The 24,411-nt window shown below is 40.8% G+C and overlaps 1 protein-coding gene across 1 annotated transcript; it reads right to left on the reverse strand.

Moving 5' to 3' along the window:
* Nucleotides 1-10,116: 10,116 nt before the first annotated feature.
* Nucleotides 10,117-24,044, reverse strand: LOC146391018 (interferon-induced very large GTPase 1-like). Its single transcript, XM_084923905.1, has 5 exons — nucleotides 23,951-24,044; nucleotides 16,460-16,522; nucleotides 16,250-16,361; nucleotides 15,878-16,135; nucleotides 10,117-15,784 (listed from the first exon to the last, which is right to left on the reverse strand). The coding sequence occupies exons 2-5, from the start codon at nucleotides 16,484-16,486 to the stop codon at nucleotides 11,085-11,087; spliced, it is 5,097 nt and encodes a 1,698-aa protein (XP_084780031.1). The 5' UTR covers nucleotides 16,487-16,522; nucleotides 23,951-24,044; the 3' UTR covers nucleotides 10,117-11,084.
* Nucleotides 24,045-24,411: the final 367 nt, after the last annotated feature.

Raw genomic sequence — 24,411 nt, forward strand, 5'->3', positions numbered from 1 at the left:
TTCTCTCCATCTGTCAGCTGCTGCTGGCTCTTCCTCCTCCTCTTCCTCACACACTGCTGAGTTTGTCCTGGTGGATCATCAGGGGTGCAAAGCCTCACAGATGATGTGCAGCAGTGGGTCCCTCAGTCTGTCCTCACTCTGGACACTTGCAGTTGTCACACATGGAAATCAAATGTGTGATAAGCTGCAGGATTCAAACACAAGTGTAACTTATAAATACATGTTCATACTTTTATTCCACAATCAGAGAGAAAGAAAAAGAGAGAGAGTGCAGGACAGACAGACAGGTGACAGTCTCAGGTGTACACACTGCTACAAAACAGCACAAGAGAAGGAGGATTTAGTGTTTGTGTTATTACGAGTGCTAAACAAGAAGAGTTCCCAGATGGTACAGTGGACACATGTGTGACTCCTGTGATTAAAGCATCTTTCTTTCAGCTTAACGAGTGAACCGTCAGCTCGTTCAAACACACGTTAAAGTCCGTTTGGCTCGACACCACCGAACAGAGGCAGCAATATAACATAGCTAACATTAACAGTGCAGTGAATCCTGCTTGTGCTGTGATATTCAGGACTGCAAACCGAGCAGCATCACTGACTTTCAGCCTGTTGTGTTTGTGGATGTATGACTGACTTTAATTATCCACAAAATCATCAGATTCTCTGTAAGATTAAGGTCAACTATTAAACGGCGTATACTTTAAAGTAAAGGCTTTAAAACCAAGTTAGTACAAACATCACTAATGCCACATAACTTTGCTGACATGTTGCCAACAGTAATGTTTTAATGTTCTTCATTATTGAACATTTGTACATAAATAAGTGACATAATATTCAGTACTTACTTTTAAAAGTTTACTCTTTTGCCGCCTCGCTTCAGCCATCCACCGTTTTTTTTCTGCAAAATTATCCACACCCACTGCCGTGCTATGGAGTCTGGGATATGTTGGGCCACGAAGGATACACCGACCCATCCTTCAAATTCAAGCTCTGTTCTCCTGTGTCTGCATTTGGGTTCGCATCTGAAACACACAGGCTGCTCAGCTGTGACACACTATGTGTTAACAGACCTCAAACTTGTTATTAATCTCTGTCTCTCTTCGACAGCATGTCTTTATACTGTCTTCCTTCTCTCACCCCAACCGGTCGCGGCAGACAGCCGCCCCTCCCTGCGCCTGGTACTGCTGGAGGCTTCTTCCTGTTAAAAGGGAGTTTTTCCTTCCCACTGTTGCCAAAGTGCTTCCTCATGGGGGTCATATGATTGTTGGGTTTTTCTCTGTATGTATTATTGTAGGGTCTACCTTACAATATAAAGCACCTTGACTGTTTTTGTGATTTGGCGCTGTATAAATAAAATTGAATTGAATTGAATTGAATAAGGTTAATTTAAATAGATTATACTAAGAAAACTGAAATTCCCCTAAAATCTACATGCACTCCTTTTAATATAGACTGTGTAATTTTAGTGTTCTTATTTTTTTCTTTTATATTTATTTTTGTAAGGAGGTAATGATATGAATTAGCTGTGCTTTGAATCTCATTGTACATGTGTACAATGACAATCCCCTTTTTCCTTCATAACTACATTAATTCTTCATGCCACAGATTCAACAAGGTGCTGGAAACATTCCTCAGAGATTTTGATGTATGACAGCATCACACATTTGCTGCATTTGTCAGCTGCACATCTGTAATGAGAACCTCCCTTTCCACCACATCCCAAAGGTGCTCTATTGAACTGAGCTTGAGTTGGTCTGAACTTTGTGACATGATGTGTTATTCTGCTGGAAGCATTGAGCAGTGGAGAATGAACAATGTGTATTTTATGATGAAAGATAGCAGGTGCAATTTGTAACATCCCAACAGGAAGAAGTTATTTCCACTGAAGCCCTCACAGCAGTGGGCCAAAGACGCTGTTTGTTAGCATTAGATATAAATTTTAGTCTGTTATTGTTCTGGAACTTTTGTAAATCAAACTTCCTTTTTCCAAGCCTAAGCTTTTGTTGTGAAATATATCTTATAATTCAAGGTAACGTCATGATCCGGGGGGTTTGTTGGTGTTTTGGTGTATTTTTCCACTGATCCTAACACTCCACCTTTCTTCACCTGCAGCTCATCTCCAGTAATCACCTGACAATACTGAAGGAACAGCTTAGATCTTTACAGTCAAGATTCAAGATTTTTATTTTGCCATTTGCACACAGGACCAACAGTCCATGTACATTGGAATTCTTGTGCAGAGCTTTCCAAGTCAAATCACACTTTAACAGTATAACAATATAATAATGTAACAATATAAAGACAGAAAAAGCAGAAGGATAGAAATAAAGTCCAGAGTGGGGTAATCAAACTATTTTCTATATACAAGGAAAAAGAAAAAACTGTAGAGAGTTTGTAGTTCTCTACCTCTTATTGCACTCATAGTACTGCACTTTTTTCACAGTACTGCACGTTTGTTCCACAGATCTGTTTCACAAGTCTGTTGTGAGTGTATTGTCCATTGGTCAGTGAACCGATCATACATTCAAGTGGAGTTACGTAGTGCTGTGTTGTTTTAAGTGTTCTGTGTTTTTTGTTTGCCATCAGTCTGATTGTGGCGTATTGTGTGTTGTGTGAATGTTTCAGTGTTTGTGTTTTGCCAGCAATCTGACAGTTGCGGGGAAGAAGCTATTGAAGAATCTTGTTCTGTGTGTGATGATGCTGTCCGCTCTGTTGTGTCTCAGATTGTATGTGCAGTTTTTGTGTCTGAGCAGAGAGTGAGCTGGATGGTGTGAGTCCCTGATAATTCTCTCTGCTCTTTTTTGGCAGCGTTGTATGTACAGAAGGTCCATTGGGGGCAAGTTTTGTTCCCATGATCCTCTCCGCAGACTTTATGACTCTTTGCAGAGCCTTCCTCTCTGTCTGTGTAGTGTTCCCATACCAGACACTGATGCCTGCGGTGAGGATGCTCTCTATCAGTCCTCTGTAGGCCTGGGTGAGAGGGCGGTGGTTCATGCCGGCTTTCCTGAGCAGCCGAATGAAATAAAGCCTTTGCTGGGCTTTTTTCACTGTTGCTGTGGTGTTGAGAATCCAGCTCAGGTCTGATGCAACCTGCAGTCCCAGGAATCTGTGGCTGTTTGCCCTCTCCACCTCTGTCCCTTTGACGATAAGAGGTTGCAGGGGAGGGGGGTTCTTCCTAAAGTCCAGTATTAGTTCCTCGGTCTTGTCCGTGTTGAGGATGAGGTCGTTTTCCACACCATAGACAAGAACGTTGTCTACTAGATTTCTGTACCCAGACTTGTCCCCCCCCCTTGATGAGCCCCAGGATGGTGGTGTCGTCAGCGTATTTGATGATGATGGAGTTTTCCTGGGTGGAGACACAGTCATGGGTGTACAGGGTGAAGAGTTTAGGGCTGAGGCAGCAGCCCTGTAGAGATCCAGTGCTGACGGTGAGCTCAGCAGACACGTGTCCTCCCATTCTCACCACCTGTGGTCTCTCTGTCAAAAAGTCCAGGATCCAGTTGCAGGTGGGAGTTGGGATGTTGAGGTCCCTCAGTTTCTCGATCAGCTTGCCCAGGCGGATGGTGTTGGAAGCAGAGCTGTAGTCCAGGAAGAGCATCCTGGCATACGTGCCGCTACTTTCCAGATGTTGCAGAGTGTGGTGCAGGGCTAATGCTGTTGCATCATCCACTGATCAATTTGGGCGGTACGCAAACTGGAAGGGGTCTGTCGTTTCTGGGACCGTGTGGTTGATGTGTGTTAGAACTATTTTTTCCAGACACTTCATAGCGACTGGTGTGAGGGCCACTGGTCTGAAGTCATTCAGAGTGGAAGTGTCTAGTCTTTTGGGAACTGGTATGATGATAGAGGATTTAAAAATGTGTGGGACTATTGCCTGGGATAGTGACAGGTTGAAGATATCAGTGTACACACCAGCTAGTTGTTCCCCACAGGCTTTCAGTACTCTGGGAAGAACTCCATTGGGTCCCACAGCCTTGTGGGGATTTACCTTTTTCAGAGCTTTCAGTACCTGTGTGTGTCACCTGGAAGACGGGTTCTGTGGGGTCACATGGGGTCTTTGTCTACTAGATTTCTGTACCCAGACTTGTCCCCCCCCTTGATGAGCCCCAGGATGGTGGTGTCGTCAGCGTGAGCTGTAGCTCAGGTGGCAGAGCAGGTCAGCCACTAATCAGAAGGTCGGTGGTTCGATCCCAGGCTGCCTCCTGGCTGCATGCCAAATATCCTTGGGCAAGATACTAACCCCATGTTTGCCTACTGGTGGTGGTCAGAGGGCCCGGTGGCGCCTGTGTCCGGCAGCCTCGCCTCTGTCAGTGCGCCCCAGGGCAGCTGTGGCTACAATGTAGCTTGCTATCGCCAGTGTGTGAATGTGTGTGTGAATGGGTGAATGACTGAATGTAGTGTAAATGTAGTGGGGTCCTATGGACTAGAAAAGCGCTATACAAATGCAGGCCATTTACCATTTACCATTTGAGGGCAAGTCAGTGTACGCTCTGTCAAACCTGGCATAGAAGGTGTTGAGGCTGCCCGGGACGGTGGTGTCTCGGGGGTCTGTGGTTGTTGTTGTGGTTCCTCTGTAGTGTGTGATAGCTTGAATTCCCTGCCACATGCTGCGCATGTTGTTGAGGTAATGGCCTTCAAGTTTTTTTGAGTGGGCCCTCTTTGCTGCTCTGATGGACTTTTGCAGTTCGTAGCGGGCTCTCTTGTACTCCGCCTGATCTCCCGTCTTGAAGGCCTCCCTCCTTTCCCTGATTTTCAGTTTAATTTTACCTTGGTGTTCATCTGAACAACAAACTGGACTGGTCTCATAATTCAGACGCCCTTTACAGGTAACGGCACAGCAGGCTGTACCTGCTGCGGAGACTCAGGTCTTTTAGAGTGAAGGGCCCACTCCTGAAGACCTTCTATGACTCTGTGGTGGCCTCAGCCATCTTTTATAGTGTGGTCTGCTGGGGCGGCAACATCTCTGCCGGGGACAGGAAGAGACTGAACAGGCTCATCCGCAGGGCCAGCTAGGTTCTAGGATGCCCTCTGGACCCAGTGGAGGTGGTGAGTGACAGGAGAATGGTGGCTAAGCTGTCATCCCTGTTGGACAACATCTCCCACCCCATGCAGGAAACTCTAACAGCACTGAGCAGCTCCTTCAGTGGCAGGCTGCGGCACCCACTGAGTGGGACGGAGAGATTTCGCAGGTCTTTCCTCCCCACTGCTGTCAGACTCCACAACAAAGACTCCAACTGATCAAACACACACAAACCCACACATGTGCAATAAGACTAAGTGCAATACTCTTTTCTGACAAAGTTGTATTTTTACTCAGTTATATATAGAATGTGTATTTTATTTTTATCCTACTGTATATTTTGTTCTATTTTATTCTACTGTATATAGTATTTTATTTTATTCTATTCTACTCTGTACAGTTGTGTACAGTATTTTATTCTTATTGTATTCTAATTTTTGCTATATAACTTTTGCACTGTCCACTTCCTGCTGTGACAAAACAAATTTCCCACGTGTGGGACTAATAAAGGTTATCTTATCTTATCTTATCTTATCTTATGTCTCCATTAAACCAGGGTTTTTGGTTGGGGAACCTACGCACAGTCCTGGGAGGGGCACATACAGATGTACACCAGTTTATGTAGTGAATGTCATTAGTTGCTCCTTTGAAGATGCTCCAGTCTGTGGTCTCTAAGCAGCACTGCAGGCTGGCTTTTGCACTGTCAGTCCAGGTGTTAATAGTCCTGACTGTAACTGGGTTTGTCTTGAGCTTTTAGTTATAGGTGGGTTTTAGCCGGATTGCTGGGTGGTCAGACTTACCGAGATCAGGTTTCGGTTCAGCTGAGAAGGCAATCCTGATATTGCTGTAGCAGTGATCCAGTATTTTATTTCCTCTCGTGGGGAAGGTTACAAACTGATGCAGCTTAGGCATAGTTTTCCTGAGATTACAATGATTAGACTCTCCCAGAATAATTACAGCAGCATTTGGGTGTTTATTTTAGTGCTCGCTGCAACTCCTTCAGTGCAGCCTCCTCCTTAGCGGAGGGGGGGATATACAGGACACTTACAATGATGCACTGCAGTTCTCTGGGCAAATAAAACGGCCTTAGCCTTAGGGTCAGATGTTCCACATTTTCAGAGCAGGATTTTGAAATGATCTTACAGTCAGTAGACCACGGTTGCTTGACGAGGGCAGCCGTTCTCCTCCGCGGGTCTTGCCGCTGTAGCGCTTCAATCCGCTCTAAAGACCGTGTAACCATCTGGTGTTATTGCTGTATCGGGTTTCCTCTCCCCCAGCCAGGTTTCACAGAAACACAGTATGGAGCACTCCTGAATGTCCTTCTGTGTGGAAATCCGAGCGTGGAGGTCGTCCATTTTATTTTCCAGAGACTGAACGTTTGCAAGCAATATGACCGGGAGGGTTAGCCTTCCTTTGCTAACCAAGCGCCGGAGCCTTCAGTCAGCACCTCACCGAAGCCGCGCCTCCTCTTCGGCTTGTTTTCAGAAGAGTCGCCTAGCGACGGGTTAGCATAGCATGCTAGCTCAGGGTGGGATTCCAGCACGGTCAGGTCGAGAAGTCCATAATTACTGTGCTCTCTCAGTTTTAGCAGGGTAGCCCAATCGTAGAAGGTCTTTGCAGTGTGTGTCTTAGCTCGACACCATAGAGTAGTAAGAAGAAGAAAAGTAATAGTAAGTGACTTGACTTGGAGCGATCCGCGACGTCACACACTGGGGAGCGCCATCTTTTCCTCCAGATTGTCAGCTCTGCTGTAGTAGTAAATTGGCCTTCAGGTCTTGCAATCCCTAAGTGACACCCTGTGTAGTCCTGAGAATATTTATGGTGACTTTGCACACGCATGTCCAGAACTGGCAGCTTTGCTCATTCACGTAGCTGCAGCCCGGCCTCCTCCTAGTCGGTGTGTTTAATTAGGTTTTAATGTTTTATATGTGATTTCCTTCCATCTGAGTCAAAACCAGCTACAATCATGTATTTTTAATTCCTTCTTATTTAAACTGGATAGCTTGTGGATCTAAATGTTTAGAGACGATAGTGAGGTATAGAGGTCAATGTGATGTTTCAAAGGTTGTTTAATTAACAAGCAATGCATTATTTAATTCTATTTTATCATGTGTATTTTGGTCTTCAGTGGGAATTTATACAGACTGCAATTATTTCAGATGGAGGATCCATTATTTAATGTTACTTTATCCTGACACCATGAAGAAAAAACCCTTATATGTGTCACGGAATGGGGTAGAAAGAAGACCCAAACGCTGGACTCCTGAGGCAAAAACTGTGAGTTTATTCACAGTGAAACACAAATCTCAAAAATATATACAGTCCCCCTTCACTGTGGCTCCCGTGAGATTCCCCTGAATCCCACACAATGCGAGTGTCCGTGAAGTGGTGCAAAGCTGTCCCAAACAACCCGTCCTCCGATCTGTGGCTCCAGCACCCATTCTCCCCTCATGCTCCATCCCAGTGAATGAATGCTCAGCTATGGATCCCTGCCAACACAAGACACAGACATATGTCCACAAGAGGCATCCACACTAGTGGGGTATAACAACACTGTGAAACATGGACATTCTAACGAGGGTTAACTCAATCATCCAGCGTTGACCGGAGCTCAGCCGCACTGCTAAATAGGACGCTCATCCAGAAGGTGATCAGCATAGCCGGTGATGGCTTGATGAGCTGCAGCTGCAGTTGCCTCCCAAACCAGAGCACTTCTGCGTCCAGAGGTTGCTCTGTGTCCAAAACATCCAGGACAGTGAATGTAAAGACACAGAGGGGAAAAGGGAGAACTCAAAACACCACACATGGACAAAAAACATATTTACAGAGAAACAAGCCCTGAGTCCCTAGACCCAGTGTCACGGTCATGGGTCGTGCGACCCAGTGTTTTTGAGTTTCTTTGTATTTTGTTATTCATTTGTGTTCTAGTTTTCATTTCAGCTTATCTAGTTAAATTCTGTCATGCCTAGGTTACAAGTAAATAAAATAATAAAATAAAATAAGTACAAATAAAGTACACTAACAGGTGGGAGACATAACTAACCAATGATACACCAGGCATAGTAGGCACGAGCCAAAAGGCTGAAGGTTAAATCATAAAAACATTAATAAAAGCAAAAAAGATAAGTTACAGTACACTTACAAATGCAGGGTCTAGGAGGCAGGGAAGGCAAGGCTAAATAAATATGTTTTTAATCGAGATTTAAAAGATTGAATTGAATCAGACGCATGAATAGCTTGAGGGAGATTATTCCAGAGGTAGTGTGCAACAGAGGCGAATGTGCGGTCACCTCTGGTCTTAAGCCGAAATCTAGGTCGCACCAGGAGGATTTGGCCTGCTGATCTAAGCGCTCTCCTAGGGGTATAAAAGCTGAGGAGATCAGTAAGATAGCTGGGCAAGGTGTTATTTTTGATTTAAAAAGTGAGCCATAAGATTTTAAAATCAATGCGAAGTTTAATGGGGAGCCAGTGCAGGTCGGAAAGTACTGGAGTAATAGACTCAAACCTACCAGTTCCGGTTAAGAGACGCTCAGCAGCATTTTGAATGAGCTGCAGTCTGTGAACAAGGGCAGAATGAAGACCAGTATAAAGGGAATTACAGTAATCTAATCTTGATGTAACAAAGGCATGGATAAGTTTTTCCAGGTCCTTACGTGGTATGTAGGGCTTAGCCTTAGAGATTAGACGTAATTGATAGAAATCAGGTTTAACTACAGAGGACACATGTTTGTCCAGCTTGAAGGAACTGTCCAAGACAACACCCAAGTTCCTCGCAGTATCAGAAAGGGAGTTAGCATCATAACTCATCATCATTATTCATCTATGTATTACTTTTATGTATTAGTCATCTATTTGTTGTAATCATCTATCCTTGCAGTTGTTTATTACACAAAATAAATTATATTGTCACGCTTCTGACCACATAGCGCTGATATTCATTGCACATGCCCATATTAACCTTAACCAGAGGGTTTTAAAAAAAACAAACCAGTGTTTACATACCATATCTGGACAAACACCAGTTATACTGGTGTTATAAGTTATAAGTTATAAGAACATGGACACACTTTATGTGTTTTAATCAGAGAGGGAAGAAAACTAAAGGGGAAATAAGATATAAAAGCCTGCAGAAATGTTGAGTATTATAACAAAGGTGACTTTCGCAGGTTGTATAATACAAGGATGATAAAAACAGCACAGAAACAGTTCTTCTTCATTTACTGTCCATTTTATTATTAGTGGCTCTATATAGGATGAAAGCTCTTTTAACTCATGTTTAAGGTCCGTTTCCTTACCACAGTTCACAGGCCAGATATTTGGAGCGCTGTCTGCTCGATTTTTCCTAAAATGTTTAGGTACATTTGGCTTCACACTGCTTCGATAGAAAACTGATGTCACATAACATAGACGAAGGTTAGCTAAATTTAACATTTATGCTAACATTTGTTTCGCAGGATATTAGAAGTGATTAAAACCCCAGTACATTTGAAAGTTTATTTCCGGACCACTGCTATTTTTTCCCCAAAATTTCTTCAAATGTTAGATTCGCAATGAATCCTGGGATAGGGTGGGCAACAAAGAATACACTTGACCAGTCCTTCAAATCCAGGAAAAAGGAGGACGCATTTGTGGGCCTCAAATGGGCACCCTTTGTTGCCTTGCTGTGACATAATTGGCCTATAACTTGCGTATCGGATTTGCAGACTTAAGTATTGAGAAACAGCCCATCAGTCCATGGTTAGGAGCGAGTCAAGTGCAAAAACATAACAAACATTTTAGTCCAAAAGGATCGCCACATGGACTTCATTTGTAAGTGGGAGAAAGGACTGGCTCAATTCATGACAGCAGCAGCAGCAGCAGTAGTGGCGCTTCTGGTCTGCTGCAGCAACTAGTGCTGCAACTACTCCACCAAATGTGCACTTGTTGTGCTCTTTATACAATCTTTGTTTAACTCAAACTCAAGACTTAGGAGGATAAAAATTGCTAAAGACATTAAAAGTATTCTAATGAAATATGATTATTTTAAAAAGTAGCATTTTTCAGACTGGTAAAACCACTACATAAAAACAGATAATAATATAATGTAAAATCTTTCTCTTTTTTTTTTAAGACCAAAAATATGTAAGCTGGTTCTAAAGACAGTCACATAGACTATACTAGATTTTTTGAAAAGCTCAAAGACACGGTTTACCCCATTTCCTTACACATTTGTTAGAGAACAGGGAGGATGAATTTTCACATAATTTTCTTTATTTAATGAGGAACTAATTTATAAAACAGATGATGAAACGTATGAAATGTCAAGAAAAATACATGTTATTTCATTTTTTCCCCCTAGATTTATTGATCTGATGTCACTGCAATTTATAAAACACAATAGAAAGTCTCATTATGATAACACACACCACCAGAGACATTAAAACACTGAATATACTGTATGCTTACACAAAAAAGGCATATAGCTCATCAAGACAACCTGGTCTACCTTCTCCCTGTGTATAAACCTATCGTACACAGGGACCAATGCTGTGAAAAGATGGTGAGACTGAAGTGGGCTCTGAGGAATGTTTTGACTGAACCATGGAGGATATGCATTGTGATGTCCTGGTGGATTGCATTACAGACTACTTTTTTTTGTAGATAACACACAGTTCGATCCACAGTTTGCTAATTGTGTAAGTGTAAAGATTTAACATAAGATTCCTCAAAGAAACATAAATTATTAATGAAGTCTGAGCGGGGTTTTTTTTGTTGTTAACTTTGTTACTGAAAAAAAGAAGAAAACTGACTTATCCATGACAAAAATGTGAATATATCAATTACCAAAAAAGAGAAGAAAAACAACACACACAAAACATATATTACATTTGATATGAGATTATTTTTCATTAATCGAGTTAAATTGAACTCAGGGGAAGAGTTCCACACTGGTAAATTTTCTGTGTACTGAGAGTATGTTACTTTTGTCTTGGAAAATATTGAGGCATTTTCTTCAATATCATGAAAACTACATCTGCGATATCTTGTGTACAGCAGAAGGAAATGAGGAGCAATAGAAGAATGGTTACTTGTATGCCTCATCAAGACTTTTTTCTGCCTGATCTTTGTTGATGGCATACCAAAAACCTGGGATGTTAGCACATTCTGCTTTATATTGTTCAGCAAAATTCTCGTTGTATTTTGTCATTACATATTTCCAGTAGTCTGATGCTTCGAGACTCTTATCTGGCTGAATATCCCAGTCCTTATAAATGTTCTTGTATTTCTTATAAGGGTGCCATTCATTGTTTGTATGACTGCAATGAAATCTGTTTTCACTGATCACTGAGGATGAGCATATGTCAGTGACAAGTCGCTCTGTCTGCTCCCACCTGTATCTACCCAGACCTTCTGGTCTATGCAGTGAAGCAAAGTGCTCAGTATGGGCTTTTCCTCCTGCATCACAGGGAGCTTTGCAGAATGGACACTGTTTGCCACAACCAATCAATTTGTTGAAAAGCTCATTCTGTGGATTCACATGGAGATGTTGTAGTTTCATTTCAAAGGTAGAGTCCTTTAATTTGTTTCTAAGAGTTTCTGTCATGTCACTCACAGATGTTGTGAGACAGTCAGCAAACTGTTCCTTGTCAGCATTGTTCAGTATCATGAAAGCACCAAGAGCATCCTGGGAAATGACCAGTTTATCACCAAGTTCTTTCCAAATATCTTCAACAAATTCATTCAAATCCTCACTCTCTCTGGTTTTGGCCTCGTTGATGGCAGAATTTATGCTGTCAATGCATGACCACAGATGTCGGTCCTCAAACTCAAAAACTGTCGACTCATTTGAGAAGTGCTCCTTTATTTGTTCGAGTATCCATGACTTTACATACTTCTCATATGAGCAAATATAGCTGACATAGTTTTGAAAATCCTCCTTGGAGAGCAAATCCAGTAAAATTGAATACTGGAAGGACATTCTTGTGCTGAACTGCTCGAGTTTCCTCATTTCATCAATGATATCAGGACCCAGGGAACGATTAACAAAGTCTTCAACAGCAGGCTTCAAACATCGATTTGTGAATTCTTCTGCCTTCTTCTGACACTGGTCTCGTTCATTGAACACATCTTTGAAATCATCATGAAACTTTTCCTTGTTTTTAATCAGACATCTGTACGGATCATTTTCTTCTATGAAATCTTCGTGCATTTTCTGAAACGTTCTGGCTGCGAATCCACAGATGTGCTGTTTTAGAGAAACTTCAAACTCGATGTTTATCTTAACATCTTGATGGTTTTTTAGCTTCTCATCAATCACGTTGAGGATCTCCTGGATATAAGTGTCATGGTAATTATTTTTTCTTTTCACTTGTTCATTCACAAGGTCTGTGCAAGCAGCTATGATGCTGTCAGCCAGATGTTGTGCAGCCATTATGTCATCTTGACCGAGAAAGAACTTTTTAGCCCCATGTTTAACTTTGTTGTAAAATCCGTCAGTTGTCCATTTAAAAGACTCTTTTCCACAGTCTTGCAAACTCCTTTGACTTAACTCGTTTGCACAGCTCCCCTTACGTTTAAGATTATCTCTCAGATAGTAGGACACTCTGTCTGTGACATTTGAGGTTTTTTGTTCAGAGAAAGACAGTTTTTCTAAAGTTTCGCTCCACATCTTCTCAAACTCTTTGTCCAACTCAGTGTCTGTCATTTGGATGTTTTTCTTTCGACATTTATCAATTAATGCACGCACAGCTTTTTCAATTTCTTTTGTATGATTGTTTTTGATTTTATCAATTTCTGTCATTCCTTGTCTGATTCCTGCTGCTGCTTCAAGCTGATACTTTACACCACTTTCTATTTCACGACGAAGGACCTTTGCACTGTTTGAGAATTCCTCTTTGTATCCTTCAACCAGATACACATGACCCTCTGTTTGCTCGAAATACTGTGTCAGATTGTCCAGAATCTTTGTCTCCCATGCAGACAGCACTGTGGAGGCTTCACTTTTCAAAGATCTGAGAAATTCTCTCATGTCAGATGTTTCAGATTTTGCTGCAATGGTACCAAAATTGGAAATTTTTGTTTCTGCATTTCTTACCCAGGTGTACATTTCTTTTCTGAACTCCCACTCCCATTTGTTGAACTCTGTGCAGAGCTTCATGTATGCATCAGCTACGAGGCTGTTTCTGAAGCTGAAGATAAAGTTTTCATGCTTTACTGCATTCCACAGACTTTTCACCCACTCTTTAAACTCCATGATATCATTAGCAGATGATTCACAGTCTCTCACTAGTTGGATGATGTTTTTCTTGAGCTCATATACAGCCTCACTGTATCCTGCATTAACTGGTGCCATTGGTGGGTTTCCATTCCACAGTCCAGGAATGTACCAGTTCCCAGTGTCTGGACTGTACTCCATCACGTCAGTGAAGCTCTTGTTCCCCTCTTTCTTTTCCATTTTGGCTGCTGCCTGAGTCATCTCATTTAACTGATCCAGGAGCAGTTTCCTATCTCGTAAGTTCTTATCATGGGCTGAAACATCCGACACATTCTGGTGAACAAACTGACATTTAGGCTTTTTGCCCACCTCCTTCATCCTGAGAAAAGCGTGCACAACTATTTGTAGGATGTCCTTCATTTCAATTAAATTCTCCATTGCAATGTTCACTATGGTGACATCACTCAGCCCCACAACAAGTGTTGCAAGCTCATTGTCGTGCTCATAGCTGTTGTCCAGTTGTGCAAGTTCTGGTGACTTTAAGCCCTCAGTGTCAATGATCACCATGAAGTCACAGTTTAGGACATTTTTCATGTCTTCATTGATTTTGATGAGCAACATAAAGGCACCTCGAGTACATCGACCACTGCTGACTGCAAACTGTACTCCAAACATGGTATTAAGGAGAGTGGACTTTCCTGTGCTCTGAACTCCAAGAACTGTGACTACTCGTATCTTTCTCTTCTTTCCTTTTTTCTTTGGAGACACCAAGTCACTGAGCTGAGAGAGAACATCACTCACCCATCTGAGAGGGATGTTGGATGCATCTCCATCTACAAGCTCAAGAGGAAATCCATCAAGCAACAACTTTGCACACAGTTTGGGCAGATGCTGCAATTGTTGATGTGATTTGTCTGTTTTTGGAAGGGACAGTGAAGCTTCATAGATCTGACCCATTTCACGGAAGAAGTGTTCAATCCCCAGTGAGCTGTTGGAAATTTCTCTGTCAATTTCTTTGATCTCCTCTTTGTTTTCAGAGTTCTTGCATTTTTCTTTATATTTCTCCCTGAGTTCACACAGTTTTATACGAGACACATTATCGAGGTTCATTCGCATCCATTTCAGGAAATAAAACCTTTCTGTTCCTGGGCTTGATATCCCCGTGATGAAGTTTGTCATAGCCGTTGACATCTCATAAGAGTTCTGCTTTTGCCGCAGTTCATATTTCTGATTCTGAAGATCACTTTTGTAGTCTTCTACATTTTTAGACCCAACATTTCGAAGTCGAAACTCTTCCTTCTCTAACAAGGTCAGTGTTTTCCATATTTGGCCTTGTCGGGGAAGCTGATCTTCTTTGTATTTATGGATGTCTTGAATTTCTTCAGTGATGGTTTTTGCATTTTTCTTTGCAGTCTGGCACTCTGGAGCGTCTTCATCAACCAGGATTCCCAGTTCATGGGCAACGTCCACCATCTTCTCTATTTTCATCTTCAGCTCTGATTTCTCAACCACATTTCTGACAGTTTTCCTCAAATCTTTTACAAAGTCTGCATCATTTTTTTGCTTTGTCTTAATAATGATGTTGTTTTCAGTTAAATCTAACTCAGTTGCTACTTTTTCCAAAGCATCTAAATTGAAGCGCTTGCTCTCATAGTTTCCCACCAAGAAGATCTGTGCTTTGTGGTGTTGGCTTTTAAGCAGATTGAACACAGATTCAGACTCAGAATCCAAATGCTCAAAGAAAACAAAAACTGCTGCAGATGTCTGACACAAAAAGGAGTATTGTGTTTCAAATGAAGCAATGTCCCCACGAAGGTTAGCTACAGCCACTGGCTGACTGAAAATATCAATGTTTATGTTTCCACCAGGAAGATACCAAGTAATTTCAGTCAGTCCGTTGGAAATTCTTCTTGGACTGTCACCACACTCCATGTCGTGGTGAACAAAGGTGTCGTGGTACTGCTGAGAATTGCTCAGAAGTTTATTGAGAATCTCTGACTTGGACAAGGAGCACTCACCCAGTCTGACAAAAGAGACCATTGGAAGTTCAGAGAGAACAATTCTTTCTTCAATGAAGCCCTTTGACTGTGACAGAGACTGAGGTCTGTACTTCTTAACAATGTCTCTCATGGCCCACAGCATGAGTGTGCACTGTCCTGTGTCACAATTAGGAAGCAGCAGAGGGACAGAGAACTGACACATGGACATTTTTAGTGCCATTTCCTGCTGTAGAAAACCATCAGAACACAGAAAGAGAGCAGTGATTATGTCGAGCGGGTTCACCGTGTCCTCTGTGTTTGGACTGCTGACCATATTTTTAAGATTTAACTTTTTAGTTCCTGATGTATCATCACTGGTTGAATCACACTCTGATGTACATTTCACATTCCTAGCAGTGACATTAAACATCATTACTTTCTTTAGAAAATACCATGGAAGGTCTGATTTACACTTCGCAGATTCATCAGTGGTGGTCTTCTTATTAATCCCAAGTATTCTCCTGAGTGATAGCTTCTTTGTGTAGTTCTGCTTCAAGCCCAGTTTTTTCAATAAGCTTTGCAGGTGTTTCACTGAGGATGTGAGATTTAAAAGTTATTACATCCTGTTTTTATTTTCAACTTAACCAGTATGCCATCATTTTTGTAATTGGTGTTAACGTTTACCTGTGTGTGTTGAGGTAACTAAGGACTGACTTTTGATTTCATCCTTCATGTCTTCAGGAGTCTGGCTGGACTTTTCTTCCTCTGGTTTCAGGTAGTCGGGCTCTGAGCTGTCCATGTCTGTCGACTCTTGCTGAGTTTCTTCCTTTCTGCATGTAATCACTGTGTAGTTCTCACTGTCACCAACAGGACTGTCCAAATGCTGAGACACTAACTCACTGCTGATATTAAACACTTTTGTCTTCACATGATGACAAGTAACTGTGGGGATAATGATAGTAATATTGATAATATTAATAATGTGCTTACGTACAGACTTCACATCATATTGTGTTTTTCTGCTGTAGCAGTAAAAAGCATAAAGCTCACTTTTACCTCCTGTAATAATCTGCTGACAGTCATCCCAGCAGGTAGAACATGGTGCAGATGGAGGGTCATTTACTTCCTCACAGTATAGCTCAACAACTAAATCTTCATCACTGTTTTCCTTTTTTACAAATGATGATAAAAAGAGAAAAAAATGAAAATATATTATTGCAAACACAGTATCTCCAAAGAACAATATTTGAGTTTCATATATTTTACCTCCATTGTTGATACAGAATCTGTCATCCAACATTTGCCCCAGGTTATTCAGCCAGTTTCTCCCTGAAAGTAATGAGAGGAAAATATTTAACTATTTATGCTCCAAAGACTATTTTATGGTTGGCATTTTGAAAAAGACTACAAACTCCCTACCTCTCCCCTTAATCTCACAAACAATTTGAGCACTTAAAAAAAAGCATTCATCCATTCTCTTCTGCTTATCGTTTTCAGCGTCACAGGGGGGCTGGAGGCTATTCCAGCTGTCTTAGGGCAAGAGGCAGGGTACACCCTGGATAGGTCGCCAGTCTGTTGCAGGGCTAACACATAGACGCAGACAACCATTCACAATCACATTCCTACCTATAGGCAATTTAGAGTCACCAATTAACCTAATCCCATTAACTTCATATCTATGTGAGAGGAAGCCAGAGTACCCAGAGAGAACCCATGCACCCACTCAATTTTGTAATCATGTCATCAGATCTGTGGCCATATGTTCTGCACGCTTGATTGAAGAGCTGAGCTGAGCTGTCAGCTGATCACCACCTGATGGTGAGTTGAATCAGGTGGTGGGAACGACACCTGACAGACCTGGCAAACCTAAACATATTATGATGGTGTAATGGGAATGCCTGACAGAGGCCCCACTCTCTAAGATCTTCAACTCCCACTTCCAGCAGAACTATTGATGGAGGCTGGGGACAAGCAGAATGTGGTTCGGCCAGTAGCTGACACAAAAACTCATCTATTTTCTGCTCCTGCACTACTGGCAGTGAAATTGTTGTACTATTGCAGTAAATCACTTCCTTTCAATTCTTTAGGCAGTGTAGTGCAGCAGGGATTCTGACCACTCCTCTTCAGAGGTCGGTAGTAATGAGTTACATTAACGCTGTACGTTTTTGAAAAAAATGTACTTCTAAAAGTACCTTTATTGCACCATACTTTTTACTTTTACTTGAGTACATTTGTGAAGAAGAAATGCTACTTTTACTCCGCTATATTTGACTTGTTACTTTTTCTACATAATTAATTTCACACATTAGATAATAATGGATCATGCTGCCAGTGGAGTTACCCTTAACTCTTTCACCAATCAGATGTAGCCATGCAGTCACATGACCAGTTTATAAACTGTGGCGGGCAGAGCGGCCCAAGCCTTTCAAACTAGCGGACACAGAAAGTAGAAACATGAAAACATGGCAGAGGCAACTGTCTGGTTTGAGCCCCGGCTCCGACAGTCTCGGTCGTTGTGTCCTTGGGCAAGACACTTCACCCGTTGCCTACTGGTGGTGGTCAGAGGGCCCGGTGGCACCAGTGTCCAGCAGCCTCGCCTCTGCCAGTGCGCCCCAGGGCAGCTGTCGCTACAATGTAGCTTGCCATCACCAGTGTGTGAATGGGTGGATGACTGAATGAGTAAAGCGCTTTGGGGTCCTTAGGGACTAGTAAAGCGCTATACAAATACAGGCCATTTACATTAGTAATTAAGCCGTTTTTATATATTTTTTTCTCAACATCTGACTTTTTGTCCTGACTCCTCCTTCAGTGAACTACAGTTCTGAGGTGTAGAAGTTTAGAACTAAGAAGAAAGGCTAAAAAAATGTTTTTGAAGAAGAATATGTTGGCTAGCACTGCTTAGCCTTGCATACGTTCTTATTTTGAACTTAATCTGGAATTCATCACAAACTGTTTGTGCGGAGATATGAATGACAAGATTTTGTTTTTCAACAAGAGTTAGTAAAAAACATCTCCAGCGTGATAAAATATTTATGCCAAACATCCGCAGCCTGGCAGTCTATACAGCACTATAATGCCCAGACCTAATTCTTTTGAAAACCGTATGTTTCCACAGGTCTGAACTTCATCAGACATCACCTAGACACAGAGCTGGATGAGGCCAGCACAAACAGCGGCCTAACCGACCAAGATGATTGCTTTGGATCCATGGGGTTAGGAAAACCAGAAGCAGGGGAGCTGGAGAGGTACCTTTCATGTCTGTTCACTGGAGGTGTGGATCTATTGCATAATCAGTACAGCTCTTCCTGCATCTGGAGCTTGTGAAGGACTTTTTAGTCAGGCAGGACTCCTGTTCACTGCTAAACAATTACAGCCTTGTATGTACATATGTTGAAGTTGCCTTGCTCTAATGTTTTCTCTGAGGCTGCTGTGCCATTTGGAGTAAAGCTGAATATAAAGTATACAGCATATCTTGTCACTGGAAATGGTTTGCATTGTTCATATATTTATATAATTTACTGTAGGTACAGTGGTCCCTCGCAATAATGCGATTCACCTTTCGCGGCCTCGCTGTCGCAGATTTTTTGTGTGCAATTTTTCAAGTGTTTTTTGGGGTTTTTTGCACAGCGCATTGTGTTCTGCGTCCTGATTGGCTGTAGACCATTGTCAATCAATCTCATGCTCCGTGTCTCCTGTACAATACAGAATGCGTTCAGCTGGTCAAATTGACATAAATCTCAAGTGCTAGCAGTGTGACTCTGAAGCCTGTACTGTATATTTGTAAGTTTTCTCCCCAACAAACGCAACAATGTCGATGAAACGTTTTGCACCGTCAGAGGCAACCATGGGTGCCTTTGGTTTCATTCCATAATACTCAACGAAGGTTTGAACTGTGACATTTTCACACTTTTATCAAGGGATAAAAGTGTGAAAATGTTCATGCCTGTCTGAGAAAAGTGCATAAAGTGTATACTGAGGCTTAAAACATCTATTTACAGCCGTAAAACATCTATAATAATTATAAAAAGTAAAGTTGGCTACTTCATGGATTTCACCTATCACGGGTTATTTTTAGAATTTAACTCTCACGATAAATGAGGGACCACTGTATTGGTTAAAAAAGCTTTATGTTGTGAAAAACTGAAATCTGGAAATTAGAAGTGGTGTGCCTTATTTTGTTAATGTTTTTATATTCTATTTGAGAATACTAAAATTTGTGTATTTATTTATTTTTGCTTGTCTGATAAGCATTTATTTTTTTAAAAAGTAAAAAAATAAATCAGACATTACAACCAGTTACTCAGTACCTGAGTAGTCTTTTCACCAACTATGTTTTTTACTCTTACTTCAGTAATTTTTTGACGACTACTTTTCACTTTTACTTGAGTAATAATATTTTAAAGTAATGCTACTCTTACTTGAGTACAATTTTTGTATACTCGACCCACCTCTGCTCCTCTTATAATGTTAGATGAACACTTTCATGTTTGCTCAAAATCATGTGACCTTTTGTAGGTGTTTAGTGCCTAATTTCCTTTCATTCTGTAAGGCATCCTAGTGGACCTTAGGTACTGTACAAACTGTTAGATGAATACTTTGAATTAGGGCTGGGCCATATCATACCGTTCACGGTAATACCGGTATAATGTTGGGCAACGATAAGAAAATGAAATATCGCGATAGAATATGGGTAAAACGCGCATGCGCAGTGCCTTTGTTTTCATACGCACATGGCGGCGACGGAGAATGAGAAGGGCGAAAGCGGATCGTTGAATGAAACAGATGAACCAGAATTGGTTTGTAAAAATGTTGCAACTTCAGTGGTGTGGAACTGGTTTAGCTTTCGTCCGTCAGACACACAACAAAGCACTATTTTTGGTAGAGCATGCTAGCGGGCCGTCGTTATTACTGTATTTTTGGAAAATACGGCACACTTAAAATCAATACTTTGATTTTTCTGAAAATCGACAGTGCCCCTTATAATCCCGTGTGCCTTATGTATGAATTCTGGTTGTGTTTACTGACCTCAAAACGATTTTATGTGGTACACGGCGAAAATCTGCACTGAAAAAAAGGCCATGTTGGATTTACTTGATTCAATAGTGGACATTGGTTGCACACAAATGTTTTGCTTTGGCAGAAACTTAAACAACTTAGTTAAATCAACACAACTTTTTCATATTCAGTAAACCTGTGCATTTTGTGTTCATAAAACACGATTGAAACATGTTCAGATGAAGTAAGTTGAGCTCTTGGAATATTTTAATCCTTCACAATTTTGTCATTTTATTTCAACACTATTCAATAACTTTTACCCCAATACTACTTGGTCACTTAAATACTACATGCTGTCTTCATATTACATAATCTTCAACAAAGTCTAGATCCTGGTTACCATAAAAATTGAATGGGTCTTCAACAACTACCATCCTTCTACCTTTATCCTGGTTGCAGGAGGGCTGGGAAATAACCCTGAAGTGATAGGTTACAAGGCAGGGTACACCCTGGACAGCTGACCAGTCTATCACATAGAAACAAACAACCATTTACACTTACATTCACAGGTAATTTAGAATCACCAGTTAACCCTAACTCTAATAACTGCATGACTTTTAACTGCGGGAGGAAACCAGAATACCCAGAGAGAAACCTGCAAACTAGCCAGAATGTGGATTTGAACACAGGACCTTCTTACTGTGAAGCAACAGCACTAACCACCATGCCAACAATCTAGGAAATGTAGGAAAGCTATGATTTCCTGTATTTGATGCAGAATTTTTTTGTTTTTGTAATAATACACAATAAATAGCAATAGCATGCACGTGGTGCGTGTGTAGTTGTATGCCTCTTATAACTCCAGTGATTTTCCTGCAGTTTGAAATCTTGTGCGATCTTGTGAATTTCATGAGTTCAGCAACTAACCACTCTTACTAGATTGTATCATGTCGTCTCAACAAGAACAAATTAAGTTGTTGAATTTCGTACAGATTCTTCATGATTTAATTACGTTCATAGAAACATGAAATTATTGTGTTCAAATTATGTAATGTAACAACCACCCAATTTACTTTTTTTGGTATACTAAAAGAAGTAGAGGTGGCTGCTCGACTTGACTGAGATGGATGCCTTCCTGAAACCACGATCTAAAGAGCGCGAGTCTGAAACCCGTGCAGTGTCGCGGGATTTAACATTGATATATTATTGACTTACTTCACTTGAACATGATATGAACAATTTAATCTAGCCTCTCTGCATATCATGTAGTTTCTACACTATGTAGTTACACTTAACTTTAAAGCATGAGGCAATTGTGTTAAATACACGCAAGATGCTTATGTAAATCCAAGAGCTGGCCAATCCCTTTTTTTCAGTGTGTCAAATGTTTTAGTACGACTTTGCTAAGCTACGAACCCGCACCGCTTGATGGATTGTCGGAGCATTACGGCTATCGTAGGCAGGAGCCTCGTGGAGTGATACGTACTGTGCTTCAACATAATATTACCGTATTGTGTGTATAACCGCTTTTTAAGTTTTGTGGATATTATACATGGTTATGCTGAGGATATGTCGGCCAGTTTCCACTGGAAATGCCTTTTGGTTAAACTGTCAGCAAGGAATTTGCATTTGCACTGTTAAATTTTTACATAACTTTAATGCACATAAAAAAACAGCTGCTTGTTTAAGTGAAAATAAATTGATGGGGTTTTTATTTGCACTAATAAAGTTGTGTTGTAAAGTATTTTGTCCAGTGTCAATTATATCGTCAGTTATATCGTTATCACAAATTTTCAAATGTATATTGTTGGGTCTGTGTTTCCACAAGCCCCGCTAGTTTAGAAACTTATTCTCGTTAACGACAAAAACAAGAAGAACATCTTTTACTTGCTAGCAAGGGAAGTTTTTGGTCAAGAACCATTTCTTGGAGCTCATGCTCCTAACCTGTCTCCAGCCCAAAATCCTTCCAAGAGCAGCTTCCCTCGCAGCTATTTATTGACAAACTGTTACAATTCACACAATACACATCACAGCAAAGCAACGCCCACCATAAAACCCCCCAAATGGTTCTAAGACAAGGCACTATGTGTGTGTATGTGTAAACATCTGTATGCATGTGAGAATGTGTGTGTGTGTGTGTGTGTGTGAGAGAGAATGTGAGAGTGTGTGTGTGTTTTAGTGAGTGTGTGAGAATGTGTCTCTCTGTGTGCATGACTTCCTGCTCACCAAAAGGATCATAAAAGCAGGAAGCAACATCACAAGAAACAGATCTTCCAGATAGAATGTATCTGCAATAAAAGCCTCTCCAGCCAGTGGTCAGAGACAAAGGAATGTCTTGATCCTATAGATTGAACTCAGACCTTACAAATTTAAGAACATAATGACAACATTCAACAATTAGACTTTACATATATCGTGATAACTATTTTTGGTCATATCGCCCTGCTCTACTTTGAATTTTACTCAGGTTTATGTGATTTCTTGTACAGCTTTTACAATAATTTGCCTCTGATGATTTAGTGCACAAATATTTTCTGCAGATAAAGACATTTTTTCAAAAAGTGAATGCTGAAGCCATGAAACAGGGTAGAACTGTTTAAGCAAAAAATGAAAACACATACAAAGGTTATTATATTCAACTAAAACTAAACTTAAAAACTAAAACTAGATGTGAAAAAAAAATTAAAAATACTTTTTAACAACCTAGTTTTTAAAACTGTTGTTCGGAGCCATGGATCTGGAAATAAATCTACTGAGCCCGACTCTTACTTGAAAATGGAAAAACTATGCTTTCAATATGGACATATAGAAATATGTCTCATGAGGTTCGCATACGGATACGATATGATCCACAAGCAATGCTTTGTACACATTTGTTTCACACTGAGAGTTGAACGCAGAAGGTGGAAGCATTAAATATGCCTCGAAACTGCACGTGACCATGCCACATGATCTATACATATCAGGCGATTCGTCCATACGTATTTAAGGTTTTTTGAGTGTGCGAGAGAGATGTTACAGGTATTTTTAGACATTTGTACAAACAGAAAGGTTATTGAAAGTCAAAATGGTCAGATTCATGAAGCTGAAACTTTTTAAATTACATGTGGTCGGATTGCTTGGTATTTTTTTGTATATTGAAGCATGCCTGAGTCCTCAACAGTTTCACATAAATCATTGTACACATTTGAAAAGCTCAGTTTAAGCTTGTGGATCATATTGTATGAATTTTTATTTAAAAGTAGGCCTGCATGTAACACCTCAGCTCTGCTTTTCAAATTGTTCGTTAAACAGCTCTTAAAAAGTAAAAAAGCTCTTCTCCTTATTAAGACATCTTATTATTCTTGTATTAAGTAAATGTATTGTCCTTTCTGAATTGCATCATTTCTTACTCCCATCTGCACCAAACAAACCACAGATACACACATGCACATGTAGGTCTTTTTCTTCTAGTGTTCGGTCAGGGGGTCTGAAATGGCACTTTTGATGTTGAAGGTTCATGTATGTACGCCTGATCTAGACAGTGATAACCACATTATAATATCTGGCCCACTATACCAAACTTTGTGACCTGTTATCAGTCTACAGCAATCCAAAAATGCACCTATTGTAATTTTATCACGACAGTGTGTTAGACTGTGTGCTGATGCATCAGATAACTATGTATTGTTTTTATCTGTGAAAACATTAAGGTGTAATCATAACCCATAAATCAGACTGTACGGCCACAAAGAATGAAAAAAAAAGCATTAAACAACCTACCGTTACAGAAGAGATCTGCCTGTTTAACCGTTTCTGCTTCTGCACTACTAGCAGTAAGATTGTTTTCCTGTTTCTGCAGATAAGTCACTTCCTGTAGTGCAGTGTAGTGCAGAGGGGATTCTGAACTCCCCCTTTATATGGTTAGATGAACACTTTCATTTCACCCTGGATCATGTGACTTCCTGTAAAGTGGTTTAGTGCCTCACTTACTTTCATTCAGTAAGGCAGTGTAGTGCAGAGGGGATTCTAACTGCCTCTTCAATAAAGAACTACTATAACTTTATGTTCCACACAAATATGTGTAGGGTTTTTTTGTAAGAGAGAAGGCAAATAGCTCCAGTTATAGGTTTTCACAATTTATTATCAAAATGGTTAGAATTTCTAATTTTTTTACATGGCACCATGGACCTCGTCTCTGGTTCAGAGACAAAAGGCTGCCGTGTCTCTCTGCTCACTCAGGA

This window comes from Perissodus microlepis, chromosome 3, assembly GCF_051167445.1.
Source record: "Perissodus microlepis isolate ML-2025 ecotype Zambia chromosome 3, ASM5116744v1, whole genome shotgun sequence".
NCBI lineage: Eukaryota > Metazoa > Chordata > Actinopteri > Cichliformes > Cichlidae > Perissodus > Perissodus microlepis.